Raw genomic sequence first — 23,691 nt, 5'->3', positions numbered from 1 at the left:
ATAGAAATAAAAGGATTAAAGAAAGTATAGATAGATAGATATAGCTATAAATAAGAATAACAGGATAGGATTTCTACTTTTATAGAAATCTAGTGAGAAACAAGATGCTCTTTATATTTCTAAAACATCTTGAACTTTTGATGAGAAAACTTTTTTCAGAGCAAAGCTGTTATTATAAAATAGTATTCTACTGCTGATTTGTCCTTTAAATATATTAGAAACATTCTTTTGAACTAAGATCTTTTAAATTGTTACATTAAAATGCAGTTTTCTCCCTATTTGATCATTTTCTTCTTAATGAAATCATAGTCCTAGAAAGCTAGATTTTATTATGTTTTCAAAACAGATGCTATTTTATAGATAAGAGGATGGTTGCATATAACACTGATTTTCTTCATAAAAAAAAAAAGCACGGAATATGCTGAATAAATGCCCAAAATTCTTTTCTGGGGCAGTGTAGAATAGTGGAAAGGGAAAAAGATGTGGAGCTATACAACCTCGGCGGGTGTTATAGCTTCATTATATGATGGCCTTGGAATGTTTTGCAAGTCAGTTACTGTCTTTTGGATTCAGCTTCTGCATGCATGAATCTGAATGGCAATACATCTGTACATGGTTGTTGTAAGGGTTAAAATCAGTCAGTGCACTTTTAAATCACGTTACAAAATGTGTCACTATTAATCATATGACACATACAAACTATGTGTCATTATCATCATATGATCCATATCAACAAAATGAAAACTCATGTCAGCTCATCTTGAAATGAAAGAATGTTTGATTCCATGGATGTGATCATGAAGCCGAGTTCAGAGAGACATTTCTGGAATATTCTATACAATGCTAAACAAAGATAAGCAGTTTTTAAGTTAACAGAATGCTGACCCCAGAATCATCCATTTTAGAGAAGTTGAGCTGAGTTAGGTAGTTCAAAACAGTTGCCTGAAGCTCCACTTAGGTTTGAGATGGAGTAGATTTGGAAGACAAGACGAATGAAGTATTTGATTGTCTAAAAAAGGGAATGGAGACACTTTAATTTACAGCTTCTGAGGAAAGGTCATCAATCCAGAGAAGACAGTGAAGGAAGGTCCAGGAAGAAGGTATCCTCTGGAAAGGCCAGGGTGTCAGGGCCACTGTGGAACTGTGAGCATGTAGCAGAAAGAACTCACTTCACAACTGTTTAAAAACGTTAAGGATATAAGCTAATGTTCGGGAATAGTTAACATTTCTCGGATTGACTATTAAGCTTCCTCCAAGGAAAACAACTCAACTGCTAAAGTCAGCCCTAAACTAGTGCCAAGAAAATAGTGCTAAATTAGGATTCTAGGAGAGATATGACTCAGTTAAGTATCATAGAGCACTCAACCCATAAACTATCCCTTTGTAGTCCTTGAGAACATAAGAGATTACAAATGAATGTACTGACTCTTTCCTTAAGGAAAAGAAATGCCTAAAATCATGATTCAGCTTTTAAAATTCAGTTTCCATGTGTGACTGCTATAGGTGCTGGGAAATACTTGATAGTCAAATCATTTTGTAAAACCATTTCAAATGTTTAGTCTAAGACTGGGCAAATGTTCTTGGAACCAAATACATTTTCTGGGTATTGATTCTAAATCTCTTTAGTCAGAACGAAAGCAATAAGAACTGTTTTAAAAATCATATTATTTCTATAAGCTTATGGGCAAGCGTACAAGAAAAGATATACATGTTCCATGTCAAATTGTGTGTATCTAGTTCAAGTCCTGATCTGATGTAATATAATGACTATCTGAATAATTGGCCAAATGTCAAGAAGATGGATATCTTAAAGGGACTTTCAAGTATATTGCCAACATGATTGGAGTATTAACAACAAGTTTGGATATCAATTCTTGATAATTTCCAATAGCATCTAATTTCATTTCCATTATTTCGTAGATGCCTCCTTTTCATCTAATATTGAGCACTAATTAGTCTTCATTTGGCTGGAGTTGACATTAGCTAAAGTTTGAACTTAGGCTATAACATCTATGCATACTTGTTTGATTTGTGAAAACCCAGCAGCATGGCAGTTCAAATATTTATTCATTTTCCTGTGCTGGCTCTTAAGCACATGTGCATATGCAAAGTGACCTAGCTTTGTGAATGGTCATACACAGAGAAAAAGAAATACATATAGAATAAATAATTTGAGCCTTAAAAATACATATATGTATATATATGTGTGTGTATATATGTGTATATATATGCATAGTGCTCCTGTTTTGAAAACTTGTAGCATTAGGAAATAGGACTGAAACATTCATTCTTTTCTATGAAGTAACATTCATCTCACAATTTTCACTCCACTTTTTGACTAAGGGTGGATTTTTCCCCTAAAATCTTAGAGAATCATAAAAATTGAGATGCAAAGTCGACTCCTGAGACTGTGTATTCCTTTACCCCACCTGTATGTGACTGTTTACTTCAGACTGCTTTATGTTCCTCAAAGCACAACCATCTCCCGTAAGACAAAAATGCCTATTAAACTGCTATAACTCGGGAGCACACCAGAGTATCCCCTTGACACTAACCATGGTTTGACAACACTATCCCCAAACCACATCTTTTGCTTTTTAATTTGTTAAGCTTAATTGTAATCTTTAACTTTCCAAAGTGAAGGCAAAGAAATTTTCTTACTGTATTTCTTTGTGATAGGGAAAAAGTGATACTTTTCTTCTACTTCATCTTCAAATTTCTTCTGGAATTTTTTTTCGGTGACCTTATCTCTACTTTGTTATTTTCCCTATTATAAAGAAAATAGTCATCTCTTCTTTCCTACATTTATCTTTTCCATATTTGATGAGCATGCCTCCCCACACTTAAGAAAACATTGTAGGAAAAAATATTAATCTAAAATTGTACATTGTACTCTAATATCTGCTTTTCATTTGTCTCCCCCCTAGACTCTAGGCTTCTTGAAAGATTTCTTCTTTGTTTTCTACACCCAGTTCCTGTCTGTCATATAGTTCAAATATCAATTAGTATTTCATGAGCCAATGAACCACTTCATCAGGTCAGAATCCAGAAGGATGCATTTTGAAACTAATCATGACACTGTGATTTTTAAAGGGCTTCCCATTGATCTTTTCACTCCATTCCAAAGGTGTCTCAAAGGCACCCGAGGGAAGGCAAAAACTCCGAAGTATCAGCCCCCCAATCTGTTCTCATGAGAGCTGCTATGGCTCATTGCCACACATACGCAGTCTGATGTTAATCAACACTAACTAGAGCAGCTTGTGGCTATTCTCATCCTTGAGCAGATGAAACGAGGCCAGCAGCAGTGAGGGCACTTTGCTATAATAATCCAATAAATACTTTTGAAATGATGCTTACTTTTGTCTTTTGCATTAAAGTCTAAGTGCAAAGCCAAGAGAATAGAAAATAAAGAACACTTCCCCTTTTCCACAATACCAAGCAGAAATTCCAGAGATTTTGCCAAAACTCCCCCATAGATTTATCACGTCTTGGGAGACTTTGTACAGAGAACTACAAAATCTCCTTTGCACCATAAGGGCCAGATGTTATTGTTGAATTGTAACCACCCGTAGCTACATGTGTACACACATTGCACAGTCATCTCTAAATGCACACAGGAGGCACAAGGAATGGAAGTTAAGGCCTAACCTAGGCATTTTCTAGGTTCAGAAAAAAACTCTCACTAGCTACTCCTGGTAGATGGTTTCTCCTCTTTACCAAAGCCTCCCATCACTAGGAGGCAGGTTCATTCCCAACTCAGGAAGCACTAAAAGAGAAAAGCTTTCAACCCCAGAAGAGTGGTGCTTAGAGGTGTGATTTGTATAGCTAGCTATAGCTGAATCTCATCCTCACAATGTTGCATCAACATTTGATCTGAAATAAATCCTTCAAGCTTTAGATATACCATATTCCTGTCTAATTATCAAAATACATTCCTTAGGTACATTAAAACTTTTTGATCACTTACTATTGTAGAATACCAGAAACTGAACTCCCCTATATCTGATCAATACCTGAGTTGACCATTAATTTTAAATTTAATTCAAAGTGACAGTTTTCATTCTAGACCTTCCCTGGATAGCCACAGAGAAGTGTTATGCACAAATTATTTCGGTCATTCAGTTTCAGTGAAGAGGTAGAGTTCAGGTGGATTTGGAGTGGTTATGAAAATCTAGCCAGATGGCCACAGACAGTCCTGGTGCTCTGAAAGAACCACAGCATAAGCAAGAAACTGGAACACCATGCCTGGTATAGGCCAATCCCTCCTTTCACTGCAATCTGGCAGCTTTTGGTAAAGTAAGTGTAAGGGGAAGGATCCAGGCTGGAGAGGAGTGAGCAGGAAAATTGAGTACAGGATCTCAGAAGGTACAAAAAAGGTATGCAGTAGGTACAAAAATCTCTTGGCTAATACAGCTTAATGACACGTCACAAAAATTACTCTTACTGAATTAGAAAGACCTTACCTTGATTGTATGGGATTAAACCATATGAAATTGCTGATAATTGATTGGTTTTGACCTACAAAAATGCCAGTTCATGTGGCTCAACCTGATAGTACGAGTCACACAGGGTGAATGCTGTGAAGACGCTCTCCCTCCACCTATCCTGGTGATACAGTTCTGCAGGAGGATTTGCATCTAAAAATCAGAGATTTTTGTTTTTTAAGAGTCAGAGTCTTGCTCTGTTGTCCAGACTGGAATGCAGTGACTACTCACAGGTACGATCATAGTACGCTGCAGCCTCGAACTTCTGGACTCAAGTGTCCTTTTTCTCAGTCTCCCAAGTAGCTGGGACTAAAAGCATGTGCCAAGATGCCTAGTCCTAAGATTTGTTTTTAGTTGACCTCCCCTGGAGCTCTGGTTTTCCATTGAGGGGCCTCAGGGGCATCCTGGGAGGGCAGAGATGGGTTGGAGTGGAGGCCACGTGAATGAGTCTCAGAAATACCATTTTGCTTGCTTTCTATTGTAGGGTTCCCACATAAGATCTAACATAAAAGGTGTGGGGGAGGTTCTTATGCTTTAAAAAAAAAAAAAGTGGTTCAAAGCCTCCAAAGCCTGAAGTTCATTGTTTGAAAAGTAACCCAAACGCAAATCTTGACATTCTGGAATATTGAAGTTTTAAAACTGTAAATCCGGAGGGACATGAACAAACATGTCGATTACATAATTTCATGAAAGACAAATTCTTGATAATGGTCATCCTCCTTCAGCCAGGTAAACATCAGATTCAAAGAAAATATATTCAGGACAGCAGTGTGAAATTTTTGAGGATAAGAGCATATTTCACAGCACATAAATGAAAGTGGATCTTGGTGAATGTTCTGTACAGAAAGAAAGGTTGTGTTTTGAACCTTTAAATAACTTTGGACAAAGGGTGAAGAAGGATATTGTTCACACCACAAGTCAAAAGCTACTCCCATCAATATGCCCCAACCACACAAGTCAAGGCTGCTGCTGGCCTTGATGGTTCATGGCCATTTGGAGTGTTTGCAGAGAGATTTGATGACTACTTGTCTAGAATTTGAGCTGTGTCTACTTATTCAATATTTTGGGACATTTTTCCTATAAATAACCAATCCATTTGGTCTAGAAAGCAGTGAAGTGATTAAGTAATAGGTCTATGTATTTATTGAAATGTTGTCTATATGGTAGGGATATATTCATCTGTCAGTTCAGGCAGATAAAACTGGCTACACTTGTGTGGATACAAACATGATCATAAACCTCACTAGTTCAATGAGCTGGCTTACATCTAAAGGACTCTTTTGGAAGTTTAAAATCAAATATCTTTTGCATAAACATTTTTAATATGACACCATATTTAACTTAAAATTTTAAATAACAGATGATCCTGTGAGATGTTATTTTATGAGGTGTGAAAGGCCCCCGAAATGTAACTCTCACTGAGGAATTTTTATAGAAATTAGGGTTTTTACATCCTTTTTTAGTAAATAGCTAGATCTGTCTTACACTATATTGCTATGAGACTGGAAAACAATCTACATGAAAAAAGATTATGCTAGGGGCACAGAAGTACCTATTGGTTGAACAACGGTCGTATGATTTTAAAACAAAATCATACGATTTCAAAACAAAGTGGGCAAAATCACCTACTACTGGCTGGCAAGAAGCAAAGGATCTAATTATATTAAAATTCTGCTGCTTACATTAAAGCCAGAGACTCATCTGCACAGAGAGCCATAAGAAGGGCTTCTTTCTTTCTAAGGTCAACTTAAGACCCTTTGCATAATAATCATGTTTGCTTTACCATACACTGTGCCTAAATTTTTTTAAAAAATTAAGTTGGTAAGCTCAATTCAAGCCTCTTTTTATTTAATGTTTAGATTAGTACTAAAATGAACTACTAATGTCTGGGTCCTTTGTTAGCAAGGATTTTCTTTCAATGCCTACCAGAAGGAGTGGCTTAGCTGTCTGAGTATCAGCTTTAAAATACCTAGACTTCCTGGAACCGTAGATTGTATTCTTAGGAGGGCTGAGGAACTTCTTAATTATTCTGAAATAGGTGGAATGGCAGACCATTTCCTACACAAGTGTCTTTCTACAAAATCTTAAAAATCCAGATACTCTGTGGATTTTAAAAATTCAGTAACTTTTTTTCTTTCATTTGGAGAACTGCTCGTCTGCTGTACGACCTCAGAAATCCGAAACTATGTCCTTTCCTTTTGCTTATCCTCTACAGTTTCTTAGCATGTTGTACCCTAAGCTATTTGTATATACTTTAACAATGATATTTATTTCTTTGCTTAAGCATTATACTTTCAATTGTGGCTGAGCCAGTCCATTCTAAGGGCTAGACTACAGAGCACTACTCACTGAAATCCATGTGGTTAGAAAGAGCTCTTCTTAATCTTCACATAATACGTTCAACTGATGGGGTCTTTGAGTTCTCACCATTTTTTTTTTTCTTTAGAGGCAGAGTCTTGCTCTGTCACCCAGGCAGGAGTGCAATGGTGTGATCATAGCTCACTGCAGCCTCAACCTCCAAGGCTCAAGCAATCCTCCTACCTCAGCCTCCTGAGTAGCTGGGAGTATGGGCATGCACCACTACACCTGGCTAATTATTTTTAATAGAGGTGAAGTCTTGTTAGGTTACCCAGGCTGGTCTCAAACTCGTGAGCTCTAACAATCCTCCCAAAGTGCTGAGATTACCGGCATGAGCCACCGCATCCGACCACAGTTTTATTTTAACATCTATTAATCCAAAACATTTCTTCAAAGTCCTTTGGTGATTTTGTCAATGCTTCTATTGATGTTTTGTTCTGGGAGGAAGCTCTGTTTCACCCCATTGTATTTTAGAAGTTTAAATGCAACCATGGAATGAGGATTTTCATTACAAGCTTTTTGAAAGGTGCAATAGTCTCAACATCATGAACTCAAAATCTCAGTGCATTGAAGGGTTTGCATGCCAAGTTGACGAAGTGCCTAAGTTATATAAACTCCCTATGTCTACACTTAGAATTGGATCATCAGATTCGTCTAAACAACTTGAAAGTCTTTGCTATGTGTTCACTAGAACGGTCATTATGATGTCCACACCTTTAAGAGGGACTCATCCCCTCCACAATTGATAATGAAGGAAGAATCTCCAGGTGAGGTGAGGCAGCTGGACTTTGCAGGGTTGACTCTTGTCCCCTGGGATTCACTTTTCATCAGCAACCTGGAGGAATCAGAACTAGGACTTGCTGAACAATCTGGAGTTGAAAATCAAAGCCGGGGAAGTACAGCTTCTCCTGGATTGGATATTGATTTGACTTTTTTCTTTTTTCTTTTTTTTTTTTCAAGGAACAGACTGGGTTTCTTCAGAGCATTATATCAGGGATTAAGAGAACCAGTAGACTCAAGTTGTTTTAGTTTTAGAAAATGATCTCAGAAGATTGTTTAAATTCCCTAGGCCTTGGTTTCCCTGTGAGAAAATGAAAACAGTAAGGCCTGAACCCTCCCAGTAACAAAGGGGCAGATGTTAAAAATATAAAGGATTTTAGCTTTTATATAGGAAATGCATGTGCAAAATATTACTCATTTTTTAAAGTGCATGGACATTTACTGTTAACGGCACAGAAGACTAATATGTATCGTTGATACTATTCAGGTCTTATAAAAAATCCCGTGGCCAGTCGTTTTTAATGCCAAGAACCCTGAGGAGCAACTGGTTTCTAAGTATCAACACTTAGTTCTGAGCCGAGAGATGCCTCAAGGAAGATAAGAGACTTACAGTTTGTTTGGCGTCCAAAAAGCTTTCCAGACAGCAGTTTGTTTCCTTCCCCTTTTTATGAATGGTGGTAGTATTATGCTTCAGTCTGCGTTTTCTACCAAAGCCATTCATAAAAATAAAAACAAAACAAAATAACAACAACAAAAACTTTCTCGGCACAGTCTGGAGCCATTGGGTGCCAGAGGCTGGGAAAACATCCTGGCAGCCATAACCCCAACCAACATTGAAAGTATTCAAGGGTCTGTTTGTTTGGTGGTCTGAAAAGTATGAAGTGCTGTGTCTGAGGGTAGCTGGTAGAAGTTCCGTGACACGGACTAGGCCGGGAGCCAGGGCTGGCAGAGATTCAGACATTGTCTTTCCCCTCATTGAAGTGTCAGGAGCTAATTCATGGAAAATTGGGTGAGCTGGCAGCCCTTTCAGAGGATTTCATTGAGCTGCAGTGTGCAGGAGTCACATGAATGCGGGAGCCTCGGCCAAAAAAGGAGGGCGATTTCTGAGCAGTAGGAACCAGTCAGCCTGCACGAATGTGTGTAGATTTGAAACGGTTTGGGAGTAAACATGTGTACAGGTGTAATCGACAGGGAAAAGGGGGAGGAAGAAGAGTGCTGTCTTCTTCCAAATGACCCTTTGGAAATGAATCCTCTAATAGCCCACGCTTGTGTGTCCTAAGAGGCAAGAAGTCCTCATTGTTCTTGGTTCGATTTCCCCTGGAGAAAATATCATCTCAAAACTTGGGCTTTTGTGATGATCTCATCTCTACTGTGGTTTAAAGTCAAAGGGAAGAACGTCTTTTCCTTTGAGCAAAAGTACCTTGCCATTTATTTTATTTTTATGCTGTCCATCTAAAACAAAAAAAGTTCTGATGATTTTATATGGAATTTTAATGCACCAGCAATAAACCACTGTACCACTGAGAGGAACTCTGAGAGGAAGGGGCTCTCAGAATGAATGAACAGGGGCTAGTGAATAGTGAAGGTATCCTAACTGCTGTTATTTGGGAGAACTGTAACAATTTTATTTTTCACTGGCGCAAGAAAGCGTGTCACTATGCACATCAGAGTACCTCAGGTGTACTCACAAATCTCAGTGATGTGTAGATAGAATAATGCATGCCTGTATTCAGACATGAGAGTGAGGACTGGAAGTAAATAATCCATCGAAAAGCTCTGGCTTCAAATCTACCTTTTATAACGCCAAAGTAATAACAAGTATTTTCTAATACTCTGTTGGAAAGTTAGGCAGGCAGAAAAACATTCCCTCGGATGTTTCACTCAAAAGAGAGAGTTTTGCTCTACATATACAATAGATATAGATGCAACACAATATTCTTCCTACGATACCATCAAGAAACTGAATAAACTCACAGAATGGGAGAAAATATTTGCAAATCATAAGGGACTTGAATGTAAAACATTAAAAGAACTCACAACGTCGTTATGAAGAGATAGCAATTTTTTTAAATGGGCAAGGGATTTAAATAAACATTTCTCCCCAGGAGACATATAAATGGCCAATAAGCACATGAAAAGATGCTCAACATCATTAGTTGTAAGAGAAATTCAAATCAAACAGCAATGATGTTTAACTTCACACCCATTTGGATGTCTATAAGCAAAAAGACAGGCAATAACAAGCATTGGCATGTATACAGAGCAATTGGAACTCCAGATTCATTGCTGGTGAGACTGTAAAATGGTGCAGCTGCTTTGGGAAGGTGTCTGGCAGCTCCTCAAAAAGTGAAACAAAGAATTACAGTATGACCCAGTGATTCCACTCCCAGGTATATACCCAAGAATGAAAACATGTTCGCACAAAAATGTGTATATAAATGTTCATAGTAGCATTGTTCATAATATCCAAAAGATGGAAACACCCCAGATGTCCACCAACTAATGAATGGATAGGTAAAATGTGGTATATCCATACAAGGGAATATTATTTAGCATAAAAAGGAATGAACTGCTGATGCTACCACATGGATGACCCTAGAAAACCCTAGGCCAGTGAAAGAAGTCAGACACAAAATACTCTCCATATATTGTATGATTCTACTTACATGAAATGTCAAGATAGGTAAATTCGTAGAGACAGAAAGTAGATTCATGGTCACTTAGGCGTGGGAGGTGGCTAGGGATGTGGAGGTTAGTGAAGAGTAACCGCTAATGGGTACAAGATTTCTTTTAGAGGCGATGAAAGTGTTCTAAATCAGATTGTGGTGATGGTTGCACAGCCCTCTGAATATACTAAAATATACTTTAAATGAGTGAATTGTGTGGCATGTAAATTGTCTCAATGAAGGTGTTTTTTAAAAATGAAATATTAACAAATTAGGTACCTTCACTCCTCAGTTTTGTGACATATAGGCTAAAAACAAAGTGAATCAAACAGTTGTTTCTTTCAAGCTAGTTGGCATGTATGCCAGATTTTAACTGGGAATTGCTTTCACTGAGATAACCTATGTTGTGTTTCCTTAATATAGAGAGATCAGGAATAAACAGTTTTCTTTTTTTTTTTGAGATAGGGTGTTGCTCTGTCACCCAGGCTGGAGTGCATGATCACGGCTCACTGCAGCCTTGACCTTTCTTGGCTCCTGTGATCCTTCCATTTAGGCCTCTGAGTAGCTGGGACTACAATTGCATGCCACCACACACTGTTAATTTTTGTACTGCTTGTAGAGACAGGGTTTCACCATGTTGCCCAGCCTGGTCTGGAACTCCTGAGTTCAAGCCATCCGTCCACCTCTGCCTCCCAAAGTGCTGGGATTATAAGCGTGAGCCACCACGCCTGGCCATGTATAAACACTTTTAACTTTGGATATACCAGTTGAACTTTATACTTTCCTGTTTTCTTTGAAGACAAGTATCTATATTTAAAATATGTACATCTAATTTTTTCCAAAATGTATATTTTCTTTTAAAATATATCTTTTTCTTTTCCTCCTTAGCCACAACAAGTTGTTCAGAAGAAGCCTGCTCAGGTAAGACATAGTCAATAATTTTTTTCTCCCCATTAATATAAAAAGTGAAATATGTACTGAAAAATGTCCCCAAACTAAACCTTATTTCGCATTTTCTTAATTTTGATTATTATCTTGCAGTATTCTTGAAAATGTGTTGTAGCCTTCAAAGTCAGGAATATATAGTCGACAACCGTACCATTAAAACCCCCCAAAATGTAAGGTCTTAAGTGTACAAAGCAAATATAAATTATTTTAAAAATAAAACTATTTTATTTCATTGCCTCATATGTAAAACAAATATTTAACCTTATTCTATCTTTTATCAATTCTTAAACATCAAATTTTGCCCTTTCCTACTGTCTATATTCTGTTGACTTGACACCAGATTTCTATTTAATGATTCATGACTGGAAACATATTTCTTCATTGAACCATTTCATAATATTTGATGATCCCAAAACACTCCAAAGAATGCTGGAATACTTGCAAATTAAGTTATACTAACTTGCAGACTGATGCATTCTTAGATCTTATTTAAATAACTGAATCCCAGTCTGTGAAGTTTTTGGCAACATCAAAATTGGGAAATGGCTCTACGTCTCTTGCCCCATATTCCTGGACCACCTTGTCCTCACTATAATCTATACATAGAAACATTAAAAAACCGTATTTATTGAGGAAGCATATCTTGAAGAAAACAAAACTGAAGTATAAATTAACCATGATTGCTAATAATGTGAGCCATTATTAAAGTATAAGAATGTCCTGCTGTTATCTTCCTTTCTGGATGGAAATAGTCATTGGAGATTTAGGTGGCATGCTGAACCTGCTAAAATAAGTTGTTAAGCAGTGTCATGAGCTATCAAATTAAGTAGAACTCTTTCGTGTAATTTTAAGTATCCATGAAATCTTTTTCCCTAGCGGTCTTTACAAATCTACCTTGCATCCTGTTTTCTTAGGTCAATGTTGCCTTGCCTGGGAAGGACCACCCGGGCAATCTTATATATCTACTATTCTCTAAAAATGCCACTTAGAAGAGAACTGAAACTTCCAAACATATGAAAGGATCCAGGGAAAGTGTCTTCAAACAATTACACATGAGCTTTAAGTGCAATAAAAACAGAGTTACCATGAAAAAAGTCATTCTCATTGCTGCTCCCATACGTAAAAACTAAGAGTGGGAGAGGGGTGCTAAAAAGACCCAGTGTTTGTGTGTCTTTAAGCAATATTAATATCTATCTATCTATCTATATATATATACAAAAACTTGACATTTTAAGTAGGAGAACCCAAATATATTTAGCCTCTCATCCTTTATCTGTACAAAAATCAAGAGAAAATAAATTGATAATTCTGTGCATTTGAGTCAAAGGATGAGGCAGAGTTCACATTTGCACCACAGGCTGTGAACTACAGATTAATCACCTTATGTGATTTGTTAATATTGATTCAGTCCCTGTGCTTAGTGTCATAGGGAAGATGAGTCAAACAAAGTAAAACAGTCACTGCACCTGAGAAATGTACTTATATGTATATGCCTGTGTCCTATCCAGTGGTATGCTGGAATCAGCCCTTGTGAGCAAATAGCGAACTTCTCTTCTGAATTCCGTGTGCAGTGATGTCGAGTAGGTAGCTTGAAATCCACTATGGTGGGAGTATTTACACCATGGAAAATGACAAATACTAAAATTCAGGACTTTTTTTTTTTTTTCCTGAAGAGCAAGTTGTTAAACATTTGCCTCCCCAGCATGGCCCCACCCTTCAGCAATTCTGTTTATTTGGTCTGGAGATCCATCAGTATTTTTTATGAACTCCCTAAGTGAGTTTAATGTGCAACCAGAGATGAAGACACTCCATGAAAACACATGGGAAGATGTTTGAACATTTGTTGAGCAAATGACCACAGAATGTCAATGTGCATGGGACACACAGGGGATACGGATGAATGAGTGGAATGCCTCAGGTTATCAAGGGGATGATACCCCAAAGACTGGAATTTTCTTGTTTTGTTTGATTTTGTTGTTGTTGAGTTGCAGAAGGGAAAACTGAAACATAAATTAAGGGAAAGAAATTACAGATGAGATGAATGGCATATATAAAGGTAGAGAGGCAAGAACAAATGCATCACAGGTGGAGATTATTAATGTGGCTAGAACTGATTGCAAGTTGGGCATTAATACACCAAGAAATAATATAAGTGAAATCACAGTTTTTCCCAAGAGAATCCAGAATCTCAAAGAATCCACAAGTGGATTGAGTTGATCTTCAAGGATCAATCTGACTACCTTACAGACCCTGTTCCAGATTTGCCCCATATAGGAGAGTTCAGACTCAGACCTATAAAAAAGAACATGAGCTCACTGGGCTACCTAATTTATATTGTCTGATGACACAGTAATGAATTATGTAAACGTGAAAGCTACGTGAAAGTTCGTGGACGATAATGTAAATTTTACACTACATTCAAAAGAATATCTTCCTTTTCCATCTGTTTCTTTCAAAATACCCTCCCAGATGGCTTTCCCATGTGGCAATCAGGATTAACGCAGCCTCATATCCTTCCTACAACAGCACTTTGAGGGGTTACATTCAGAATCACTTTTGAGGTAAAATTTTAGCACAGCTAAATATTTTATATCTAAAGAAAAGGGCTCAGAAGTGTGTAAAGAGACCTGGGTTTTTCTTTCTGACCCCATCACTAGGCTAATTAATTTCTCTTTGCTCTATTTATCCATCTAGGAAATGGAATAATAATGCCTTTTCCCTTACTCCCAAGAACATTACAAGAGATTCATAATTATATAAATTCCAGGTAGCATTATTACGTTCTGACTTATTTTTGACGGTTTCTCATTTCCAGAGATTTATAGTCTCAAAAATTCTAGAATCCCGATTTATTCTAAAGTACTTCCTCTTTGACGTCAAGTGTTTTCCTTGAATGTTTTTTAAAGCAGGATTTTTTAGCTGGAGGAAATTTTCTACTAATTGCTCCATCCTATCATTAGGGTTAAAGCATTCAGAATCATGTTCCTAGTATTTCTGTCACATGTATACAGAATTACAAAGGCTCTGTGGTAAAGTATCCTTATACTGCCCAATGCTGAAGTCTCCTCAGATCTTCAAGAACGGCCCTTCTTGAACCTGGGGTACAAAGCAGCAGAGTTTATTCTGAGGAGACGAATTCAGAATTATGACAAATCTCAGCACCTACATATGCACTTGTGTTTGTGCGTACAAGTACATGCATCTAGAGAGAAATAAAAAGTGAAGGACCACCCTGCTGCAGGAGTTCGTGTTTGGGAAATCCACCAGGTGTCATCAGCTGCAAACATCAACTGTGTCCTATAATCCTAATGGGAGAGTTAATAGCCTCTTAAAAATCTAAAGGGGAAAATCTGTAATATGCACGTTAACTTTTTTCTAAAATTCCAAAACCAATGAAAACGGCTTACAAAATAACTCTACTATATTTCCACTTCAAGTGATAAACAATAAATTGAAATTAGCTAATTAGAAATAAATAGAAATGAGGCTGGGTGCGGTGTCATGCCTGTAATCCCAACACTTAGGGAGGTCAGGAGTTCGAGACCAGCCTGGCCAACATGGAGAAGCCCCGTCTCTACTAAATACACAAAAATTAGCCAGGCGTGGCAGCAGGTACCTATAATTCCAGCTACTTGGGAGGCTGAGGCAGGAGAATCGCTTGAACCTGGTTGGCGGGGGAGGGTTGCCGTGAGCAGAGATTGTACCACTGCACTCCAGCCTGGGTGACAGCAAGACTCCATCTCAAAAGAAAGAAATAGAAATCAGCTCGTTTTTTAGCAATTTGAGCAGTTGAATTCTCAGTCATATGAATTACATTCTTAACCCTAGTAGGAAATGGTGGTAGGTTTTCTTTTCTTTTTTTAAAAAAAGAAACACCATAAAAGTACCAGATTATTATTATTATTATTAGAGGGTGCTTTGTTACTCAGGTTTTACTTTGATAAAATAAGTCTCTTTCCATCTGAGATGTCTAAAAAAGTTTCTCTAGTTTATCAAGTATTTGATCGTTTGCTATTTCCCTTTTAAGGCTGTCACCTGAGACTTGAAGGGACTCCCTAAATGTAATTCAGACATTTTTCTCTCACCTTTCTTCTACCCAAAGGGAAAACAGGTTTTTAAAATCCAAAAGTTCTCCACCCCTTCAATCTACTTTCCCCATTGTTGTACAGCCCTGGCAAACAATGCCTCTGGCAATTAGGACAGGTACAAACCTGCTCCTTTTCAATTTCCCAGTGAGAGGATTGCAAAGTCTTCAGTTTCTGAAAGACTGGAAACAAAGCTTTCTGTTTCAAAAAAGAGTTTTTACTTGCGAGTAACATCTTCTGTGGGCGGTGTGCACCCGGGCAAAGAAATCTCAGTAAGCCTTGATTATCACGGGATTTCTTCCCCCTCAAAATAAAATGTTGAATGTTTTTACAGAGACTTCAAGGGCAGTTTTAAGGATGTTTATATTTCAGACAACCTAAACATTGTTTGGAGCAAAATGAGAGATTTCATTTTGGGACAAGCAAGTTGATGAATTGCAGTCAGCATCTCGTTCTCAAAGAAGGCATTTTTACTGGGGGCTTTTAGTCTAGACATACAAAGAGGGAAGGAGGAAAGGGGAAAGCATTCTCACTCTAACACTCATCTTTTACATGGTACCTTGGCCAGTGCAGTAAATAGTTCATAATAAATCAGACTGACAAATACTCACTCGTCTACTCACTCAAGGAACATAATGATTTATACTGCCTAAGTCATAAAGATTACTGATGTATTTATTTTTTTACTTATGCACTTTCAAGCTGGTAAAACATCTTGTGGGCCAGTAAATGTTTAGTACCAACTGGCAAAACATGAAGAATCATATCAAAGGCTGCCCTGAGTTGCACTGTTTTGTTGTATAGGAAATACTTTTTGACTTAACCGCTGACCTCTGACATCACACAGGTCAAGGGAAAAGGAGAGAGCAAAGTAGAAACCAAGGTTTAACCCTTAATAAAGTAGCTCAAGGACATAGCAGCACAGGGAAATTGGAGGGCAGAGGAAGCATATCAAAATGATTATTAACTGTAAACAGATGAAGTAATTAGCTTAGCTAACAGTTGTAATACAGGAATATTGGCAGGATGAAGTCAGCGGTTCTTGGCAGGAAATGTTTTATAGAGATGACAACTTCTAACAGAAGTGAAAGAACATCACTCAATTTAGGGCAACTTATAAAACTCCAAAAGGCAAAATTTAGTGTTTCTGGACTTGACAAATTTGCCGAGAGTTTTCTTTTTTTTAGTATGACTGTTTCTGTGTGGGAAAGTCTGTGGATTAGGCTCAAAACAAAATGGCAGTGGCTGCCTGCATTTCCCCTTCACATTGCAGAATTTTCCTCTACATTTTGATGTGTACTGGATAAAAACCAATTATTTACTCAATATATATCTTTCTTCTTACTCTCCAAACTTACTGACCCAAATTAATGTGGAACAAATAGCAATTGGCTTTAAAACCTGGTCTTTCTAAGAAAATCCTTAATCGTTGCATAGAAATATATTGCATTGTCTCAGACACTCACATTCAGGAAATGTTTGCTGGACACTCAAATGTCTACTAAGAAATTATTTGTTAACTTACTGTTATTGATATTTTTATAATCTTACTCAAAAGTCGTAACTCAGGATAATGAAAAACATTTGGTGCAATAATGATTAAAATCCACAAATGTTCTGTTCCCTGGCTGCAAATACAACACCTATGCAAAATTTTACACATCTACAAAACAAAAGGAAAAGGTTTTTCCTAGTCTATGCCATTAATAAGCACATCTGGAATATAACCCTTAAGCAGTCTTTAATCATAATTTAAAGCTACTTTCCATAAAAGTAAGAACATTCCACAACAGTTGTGGAAACACTGAAATAAATTTTCTTCTTCTGGGCTGGGCACGATGGCTCATGTCTGTGATCCCGGCACTTTGAGAGGCTGAGGCAGAAGTATCCCTTGAGCCCAGGAGTTTAGGACCAGCCTGAGCAACATAGTGAGACCCCATCTCTATTTAAAAAAAAAAAAAAATTCCTTCTTTTGAATACTTTGTTTATGCAAAAATCCTTTTGCTGTCTTTAGCTATTTTTTTAAATGCAGTGTTCCTGTGATAAGAATTGAACCTGGCATGGAAAACTGATCAAACCAGTAATCCTCAGAAATCGTGACTCCTGAAACTTATAATTGGTTTATACCTAAAATGATTTCCCTGTTTGAAAAATGTGCCTACCATCTCCAGATTTTTTAAAAAACAGCCCTTTATCCCAGGAAGGAGAAATTCATTGTATCCCAGAGACCAGCATTACTTCTGTTGCAATATTTTCAGTAATGGAACTGTTGAGGTTACAGACAAGACAAGCCAGAGAGCATTTTAGGAAGCTAATACTTTTTATTTTACTTTCCTCTGGGTACTCTATTGAATAGTTTTTTTCTTTCTTAAGAACCTATCCTTGAATCATAGGTAAAGAAATAATCACAGAATTAGTAACTGACGTTAATAATCACAGCTTCACACTATAGTCTTACTGGATTTTTACTCTTTTTCAGCGTTTCCCCAAGTGGTTGTCACAGTTCTCACACAATCCTGCAGTGTAGATAGACATGTATAGTCATTACTGGTCTGACACAGTGGGACTGAGACCTGCTAGTGCAGTGGTTGGCATCTATGATTAGTGAGGTCCAAGCTCAACCTTCTTTACATTAAACATGCCCTAGCAAGACCTTCAAACCAACTTTATTAAGCTGATGCTAACACACACAAAGTAGTCCTAACAATTCTATGTTATATATACGTAATGTAAAAATAAAGACAAGATCAGGTACAAATGCTGTCAATATCTCAACTTCTTGTCTCCTTTTGAAAAATGTAATTCCTGCCTAGCATTTCCACCAGAATCCCTTGCTCTTGCCAGATTATATGGTTTATATATGTTCCATTTAACATGTTTTTAAAAAATCTGCTGTAGAGTTTTCCTAGTTGGAGGAAATAATCACTTTCCATTAAGTTAAACAGTCTTGATACATTTTAAACGAAAATATCTGACAGAGAATAGAAAAACTCAGCTTTGTGGTCTTGTCGGTCACTTAGCTACAGATGGAACTTGAAAAACTAGTTCCCGGTCATTGCTGCTGAGGAGAGCCCTTTATTTCTGCTGTAACAGGACTGACTCAAGATACTCATGAACGTGGAAAACTCCTAAGTGTGTCATTCTGAGTTCCTGAAAAGTTGAACATACACAGATGAAAAAAAAAAAAAAAAGAATGCCATTTAGCCATAACTACCCTTTCTAGATTACCAAGTATTTGTAGGTTTATTGGCAAGATAGCTTAAATCACATATGTATTTCTGGCCTGCAACATCATGTAATAGAAGAGTTGCAGAATTATTTGCAGTTAAGAAAAAAAAAAAAGATAAGGACTTATTAAAGCTGACATGGACTTCTGTGATTTTTGCACTCCTTACCGCACACAAAGGAGGGCATCATGGTAACACCACCCCTGAGTTTGTATTTCCCGGTTCCATTTAGAATCCACTGGCTTCTTCTACTGCAGACCTGCTGTTTAGTCTGCATCTGAAAATTAAACCCAGAGCTTCAGCTCTTAGCATTAAATACTGAACTTTCTTCCAGCACACACCCTCATCCATGCCTGTATGGTAAGACTTATTAAACTCAAGACATTTTAAAATTCCATCAGCCTTAGGAGTTAAGTTTGGATATTGGGCTGTCTTCCTCCTCCTTTTTAATCAATTAGCAGAAGTGTACCCAAAGGTGTATGTATCACATGCATCATGTTGAACCAAATTAAAAGAACAGTGGTACGTGCAAACTATATTTCTGGGTTTTAGTGGAGTTTTTTTCGAGCTTAGCTAAAACAATGAAAGAGTTACATTTACCAAATTCCTTTTTTCATGAACAAAAGAAAAACTAAGGCAAAGTAAGTGCACTTTTCCAGTAGTTATAATAAAAGTATAGTTTTCCAACTCTGCCCATCCCTTGCCCCGCTCATCAATTTTCTGCCAAGAAAGCTCACACGTTTCAGCCCGGTACCACGCAACCTCACTTGTCTTTGTAAAGTAGCTGCATGATGGCTGGGAGCTGTTTGGTGTTTAGAGGCCTTAGTGGCTGGTGCTCATAAAAATGTCACTGTGCACTTGCACTTTGAAAAGTCCTTTCATATGAACATTCCTGAAGCCCCATTCCAACAGGTAAGCCTTCTTGACCAAAGAGCGGCTGTTTAGCCTTCCCACCCTGCCACTAGACCCTAATGAGATGTGTGCAACTCTTGGCTACAGTTTTCTTCTTATTATTACTTCAAGGCTTCTCTTGGGAGCTACACAAGCTCAAAGGTCCTTTGACCATTAGGTGACAAATGTGATGCAATTTTTTTAAACCATGTCAAGGTACAAGCTATTGTCTATAACACACAGCCTTTTTTTTTTTTTTTTTTTTTATTTTATTTTATTTTATTTTTTTGAGACAGAGTCTTGCTCTGTCGCCCAGGCTGGAGTGCAGTGGCGCCATCTCGGCCTACTGCAAGCTCCGCTTCCCAGGTTCACGCCATTCTCCTGCCTCAGCCTCCCAAGTAGCTGGGACTACAGGTGCACGCCACTACACCTGGCTAATTTTTTTGTATTTTTAGTAGAGATGGGGTTTCACTGTGTTAGCCAGGATGGCCTTGATCTCCTGACCTTGTGATCTGCCCACCTCGGCCTCCCAGAGTGCTGGGATTATAGGCGTGAGCCACCGTGCCTGGCCCCAGCCATGTCTTTTAAGTTACTAAAGATGATTGAAGCTCAGGGGTCCCTACCAACTCCTCAGTTACAGAAACAGGACTCTTTGGGGGATGTCAGAGCCAGCTGCTTATTCTCCATGTCACCTGTTTCTGTTCTCTCTTTGCACCACAGAAGCACCGTGTGTTTTTTTTTTATTTTATTTTATTTTATTTTTTTGAGACAGAGTCTTGCTCTGTCGCCCAGGCTGGAGTGCAGTGGCGCCATCTCGGCCTACTGCAAGCTCCGCTTCCCAGGTTCACGCCATTCTCCTGCCTCAGCCTCCCAAGTAGCTGGGACTACAGGTGCACGCCACTACACCTGGCTAATTTTTTTGTATTTTAGTAGAGATGGGGTTTCACTGTGTTAGCCAGGATGGCCTTGATCTCCTGACCTTGTGATCTGCCCACCTCGGCCTCCCAGAGTGCTGGGATTATAGGCGTGAGCCACCGTGCCTGGCCCCAGCCATGTCTTTTAAGTTACTAAAGATGATTGAAGCTCAGGGGTCCCTACCAACTCCTCAGTTACAGAAACAGGACTCTTTGGGGGATGTCAGAGCCAGCTGCTTATTCTCCATGTCACCTGTTTCTGTTCTCTCTTTGCACCACAGAAGCACCGTGTGTTAACTCTGGCCAGACCATGACATTTAGGGGAGCTAAGAATGGGTTTTCCAACCTCATTCCTGACAGGGAGGGTTTTTCTTCTCTTCATTGAATGCACACTTGTGGTCCAGAATCCACACATGTAGCCAAAGACCAAGTCACTGGGAATGTGAGAGCTGAGGTTTGCAGAAGTGGGAAGAGCCACCTGCCCCGCCACATCACCCCTTTGGGAACCATTCCTTCCTTTGAAGGGTGGCCAGCCAGGGCTATGCCAAGAAGAGAGAGCTCTCCACTAACTAGACATTTGAGAAAACCATCATTCTGAGCATGTGAGAGCCACATTGCCTGCAAACCTTTAACGGAGTGAGACTCCTACCCTCTGACATCCTAGTCATGTTCCCAGTACTAACTGATAGTCACTAGTAGAAGAATTCCAAGGTCAGCAGAAAGATACATTAATAAAACAACTATCCACATTGTGTTAAGAACAGTTAAGGAAACATTATGATCTACCACCATTTTCATTTGAATTGTGTCTAAGGGGTTGGAAGTCAGGAGTTTCAGGAGCTCACATCAAGCAAAGTTTCTGGGAATGTTTTGAAAAGCTGATCACATTCCATCTAGTACAAGGTCTTAAGTTCATGGCCTGAAAATTCTGTTTCCTTCCGGATTTGAAAGTACCTTGGTTTCCGGATAGTATAGAAAAATCAAACAGTTAGAAATGGAATAATTACAGCTCAATCCAGGAGATTTGCCAGCTTGACTGTGCTCTATTAATTTGTTGACTGTAAGAAGGAATAAAATATACCTGCTGGCTTTTATGCCGTGGTCTGTTTCAGAGTAATCACCTAAGTCCACACCTCATGTCATAATGAGAAGTGAGTCATCTGGGGACAGACGAGGTGTGTATCTGCCTAACAGTTCAGTGACTTTCTGGAATTTAAATATTAAATGAAAGGACAGGGTCACAGGGCAGCTGATCTTTGGCTTGCCTCTCTTTCGTCTGCCCATGGCTTTGATCATGCTACATCCTTCTTTGTGGCCAGGGCTCCACAGAGAATCTCAGGGTCATGGCCTGTTGCCTAGTCAAGAGGTATAAACCTGCTGCTTATATATGTGAAGCCCACAGTTTGGGGGTTGGGAGTTAAAGGGGAGGTAGCCTCATACGTTCCACTTTTCCCACAAAACCCAAAGCAGACTAAACAAAACCGGTGTGAAATCTCATGACTTGATGCTGCCATGGTTATATGTTTCAAGCTGTAATCCATTCATTTGTATGTGTGTTTATTCCCAGGATTGACAGCTCTCTCAGTCTTCGGGGGGAAAGAGAATATTTGAAACCTTTTGCAAAGGGTTTGAAGTATGCAGTGGCCTGTGATTAAAGCCCAGGATAGAGAGAGAGTGTGTGTGCGTGTGTGTGTATGTGCATTCATGTGAGTGTGTGAGTGCCCGTTCATGTGGGGTTTTTTCTCCCATTTGCTGCTTTTACGCAAAAGCGTCACACATGGTAGCATTTAGGAGCCCCTTCACAGCTGAAGTGTTTCAAACACTAATGAATGGAAGTTTGGTCATATAATGCAGACAAGCTTTAAGGCATGCTTTACTGAATGGTGTACTGTGGTGACCTGGGAAAGGAAGAGAGGTATAAATTGTGTCGGTTAGCCACCCAGACAAAATGAAGCCATGTGGAAAATCAAATCTATTAAAGTATGAAGACTGTTATAAGCTGTTTTAAGCTGGCCATTCTTAAAGGGGCTCGGTCTGCTGCAGGAGTAAATGTTTACCTCTTCTCCCAGATCTTTTTCACATGCCGTCTTATGAGACAATGTGCAGCATTTGATAAAAATCATCCTCTCACTAAGGACGCTTTTATCGGAAATGTTTATTGTCTCCGCTTTACCACCCATGTCCTGAAAGGTACTGCACATTTGTTAAATAAGCAAAAGGAAAAAGAACTTTGCGGCTCAAGCCGGCTCGCAGAAACCCCAACAAATTCCAGAGCCATAAGGAATCAGAAAAAGGAAAGGGGCAGGAGGAGTTAGATTTATATGAAGAGGGGGCCTTGCAAAAACATATATATTAGATTTTCTCTGCTTGGCTAGCCCACCATCAAATGTTTGGTCCATGCGGATTAGTATTGAGATTGAGCAGTTACGCTGAACTTGGGTCACTGTCTCAAAATGTGCTTTAATAAATACAAAGGGGAGGAAATGGATTTGGGAAGGCTCGTTGTCCGCTCTGCCCCTGTTCTCACACTGCCTCTGCACAGTGGTGTAGCGGTCACAAGCTAGTGTTGGCACCAAAACCGACCCGACCCAAATCCTGGTCCCACGCACCCTGTAATTTTGGGCACATTCCTTGTCTGTGCCTTGGTTTTCTCATCTGTAAAATAGGAATATTAACAGAAGGTGCCTACGCATCTGGTAAGCACTCTAAAAATACCAGCTATTATTCCCAGTATCGGGAGGGTGGGTTCATTTATGCCTTAAGAACTGATCCCCCTAACTCTATTTTCTTGTGTGCCGGTTTTAAAACTGATGAATGGCATGCTGTCGGGAAAAATTTATTCCATTCCTATTTTTTTTCTAATTGGTGAGTAACCATGCATTGCCCTGACATTCTCTGGACAGCAAACAATTGAATTTGCTGACCAGCCGCCATGATTGTCAAGCCTTAAGTCAACAGTGGCTAATGACCACTCTGGGAAAAAACAACACCTTGATTCCTCAATTACGGTTTAAGAAGCCCTGGTAATGAGGGCTCGCCAGTCATCGTCATCCTCTTTTGAGGCAAGCGCAATGTGCTGTGGAAACAGGTTACCTCTGCACTGTTGGCAAGAACAGCCCACACAGTGTAACGATTGAGCGTCATGGCTGTGCCCTTTGTGTGTTCCAGGAGGAAACTGAAGAGACATCCTCACAAGAGTCTGCCGAAGAGGACTAGGGGGCGCCAACGTTCGATTTCTACCTCAGCAGCAGTTGGATCTTTTGAAGGGAGAAGACACTGCAGTGACCACTTATTCTGTATTGCCATGGTCTTTCCACTTTCATCTGGGGTGGGGTGGG

General features: G+C 38.9%; 1 protein-coding gene across 1 annotated transcript in view; it reads left to right on the top strand.

Moving 5' to 3' along the window:
* HMGA2 (high mobility group AT-hook 2) overlaps nt 1-23,645 on the top strand; it is a 147,347-nt gene extending 123,702 nt beyond the window's left edge. Inside the window, exons 5-6 of the mRNA XM_017871585.1 lie at nt 11,177-11,209; nt 23,522-23,645. Of these exons, the coding sequence (XP_017727074.1) occupies nt 11,177-11,209; nt 23,522-23,569 (81 nt within the window). The 3' untranslated portion in view covers nt 23,570-23,645. The remainder of the gene's footprint in view (nt 1-11,176; nt 11,210-23,521) is intronic.
* The last annotated feature ends 46 nt before the right edge of the window (nt 23,646-23,691 follow it).

The sequence above is a fragment of the Rhinopithecus bieti genome, unplaced genomic scaffold (genome assembly GCF_001698545.2).
Source record: "Rhinopithecus bieti isolate Rb0 unplaced genomic scaffold, ASM169854v2 scaffold_5924, whole genome shotgun sequence".
Taxonomy (NCBI): domain Eukaryota; kingdom Metazoa; phylum Chordata; class Mammalia; order Primates; family Cercopithecidae; genus Rhinopithecus; species Rhinopithecus bieti.
This window is presented reverse-complemented; position numbering and strand designations above follow the sequence as displayed.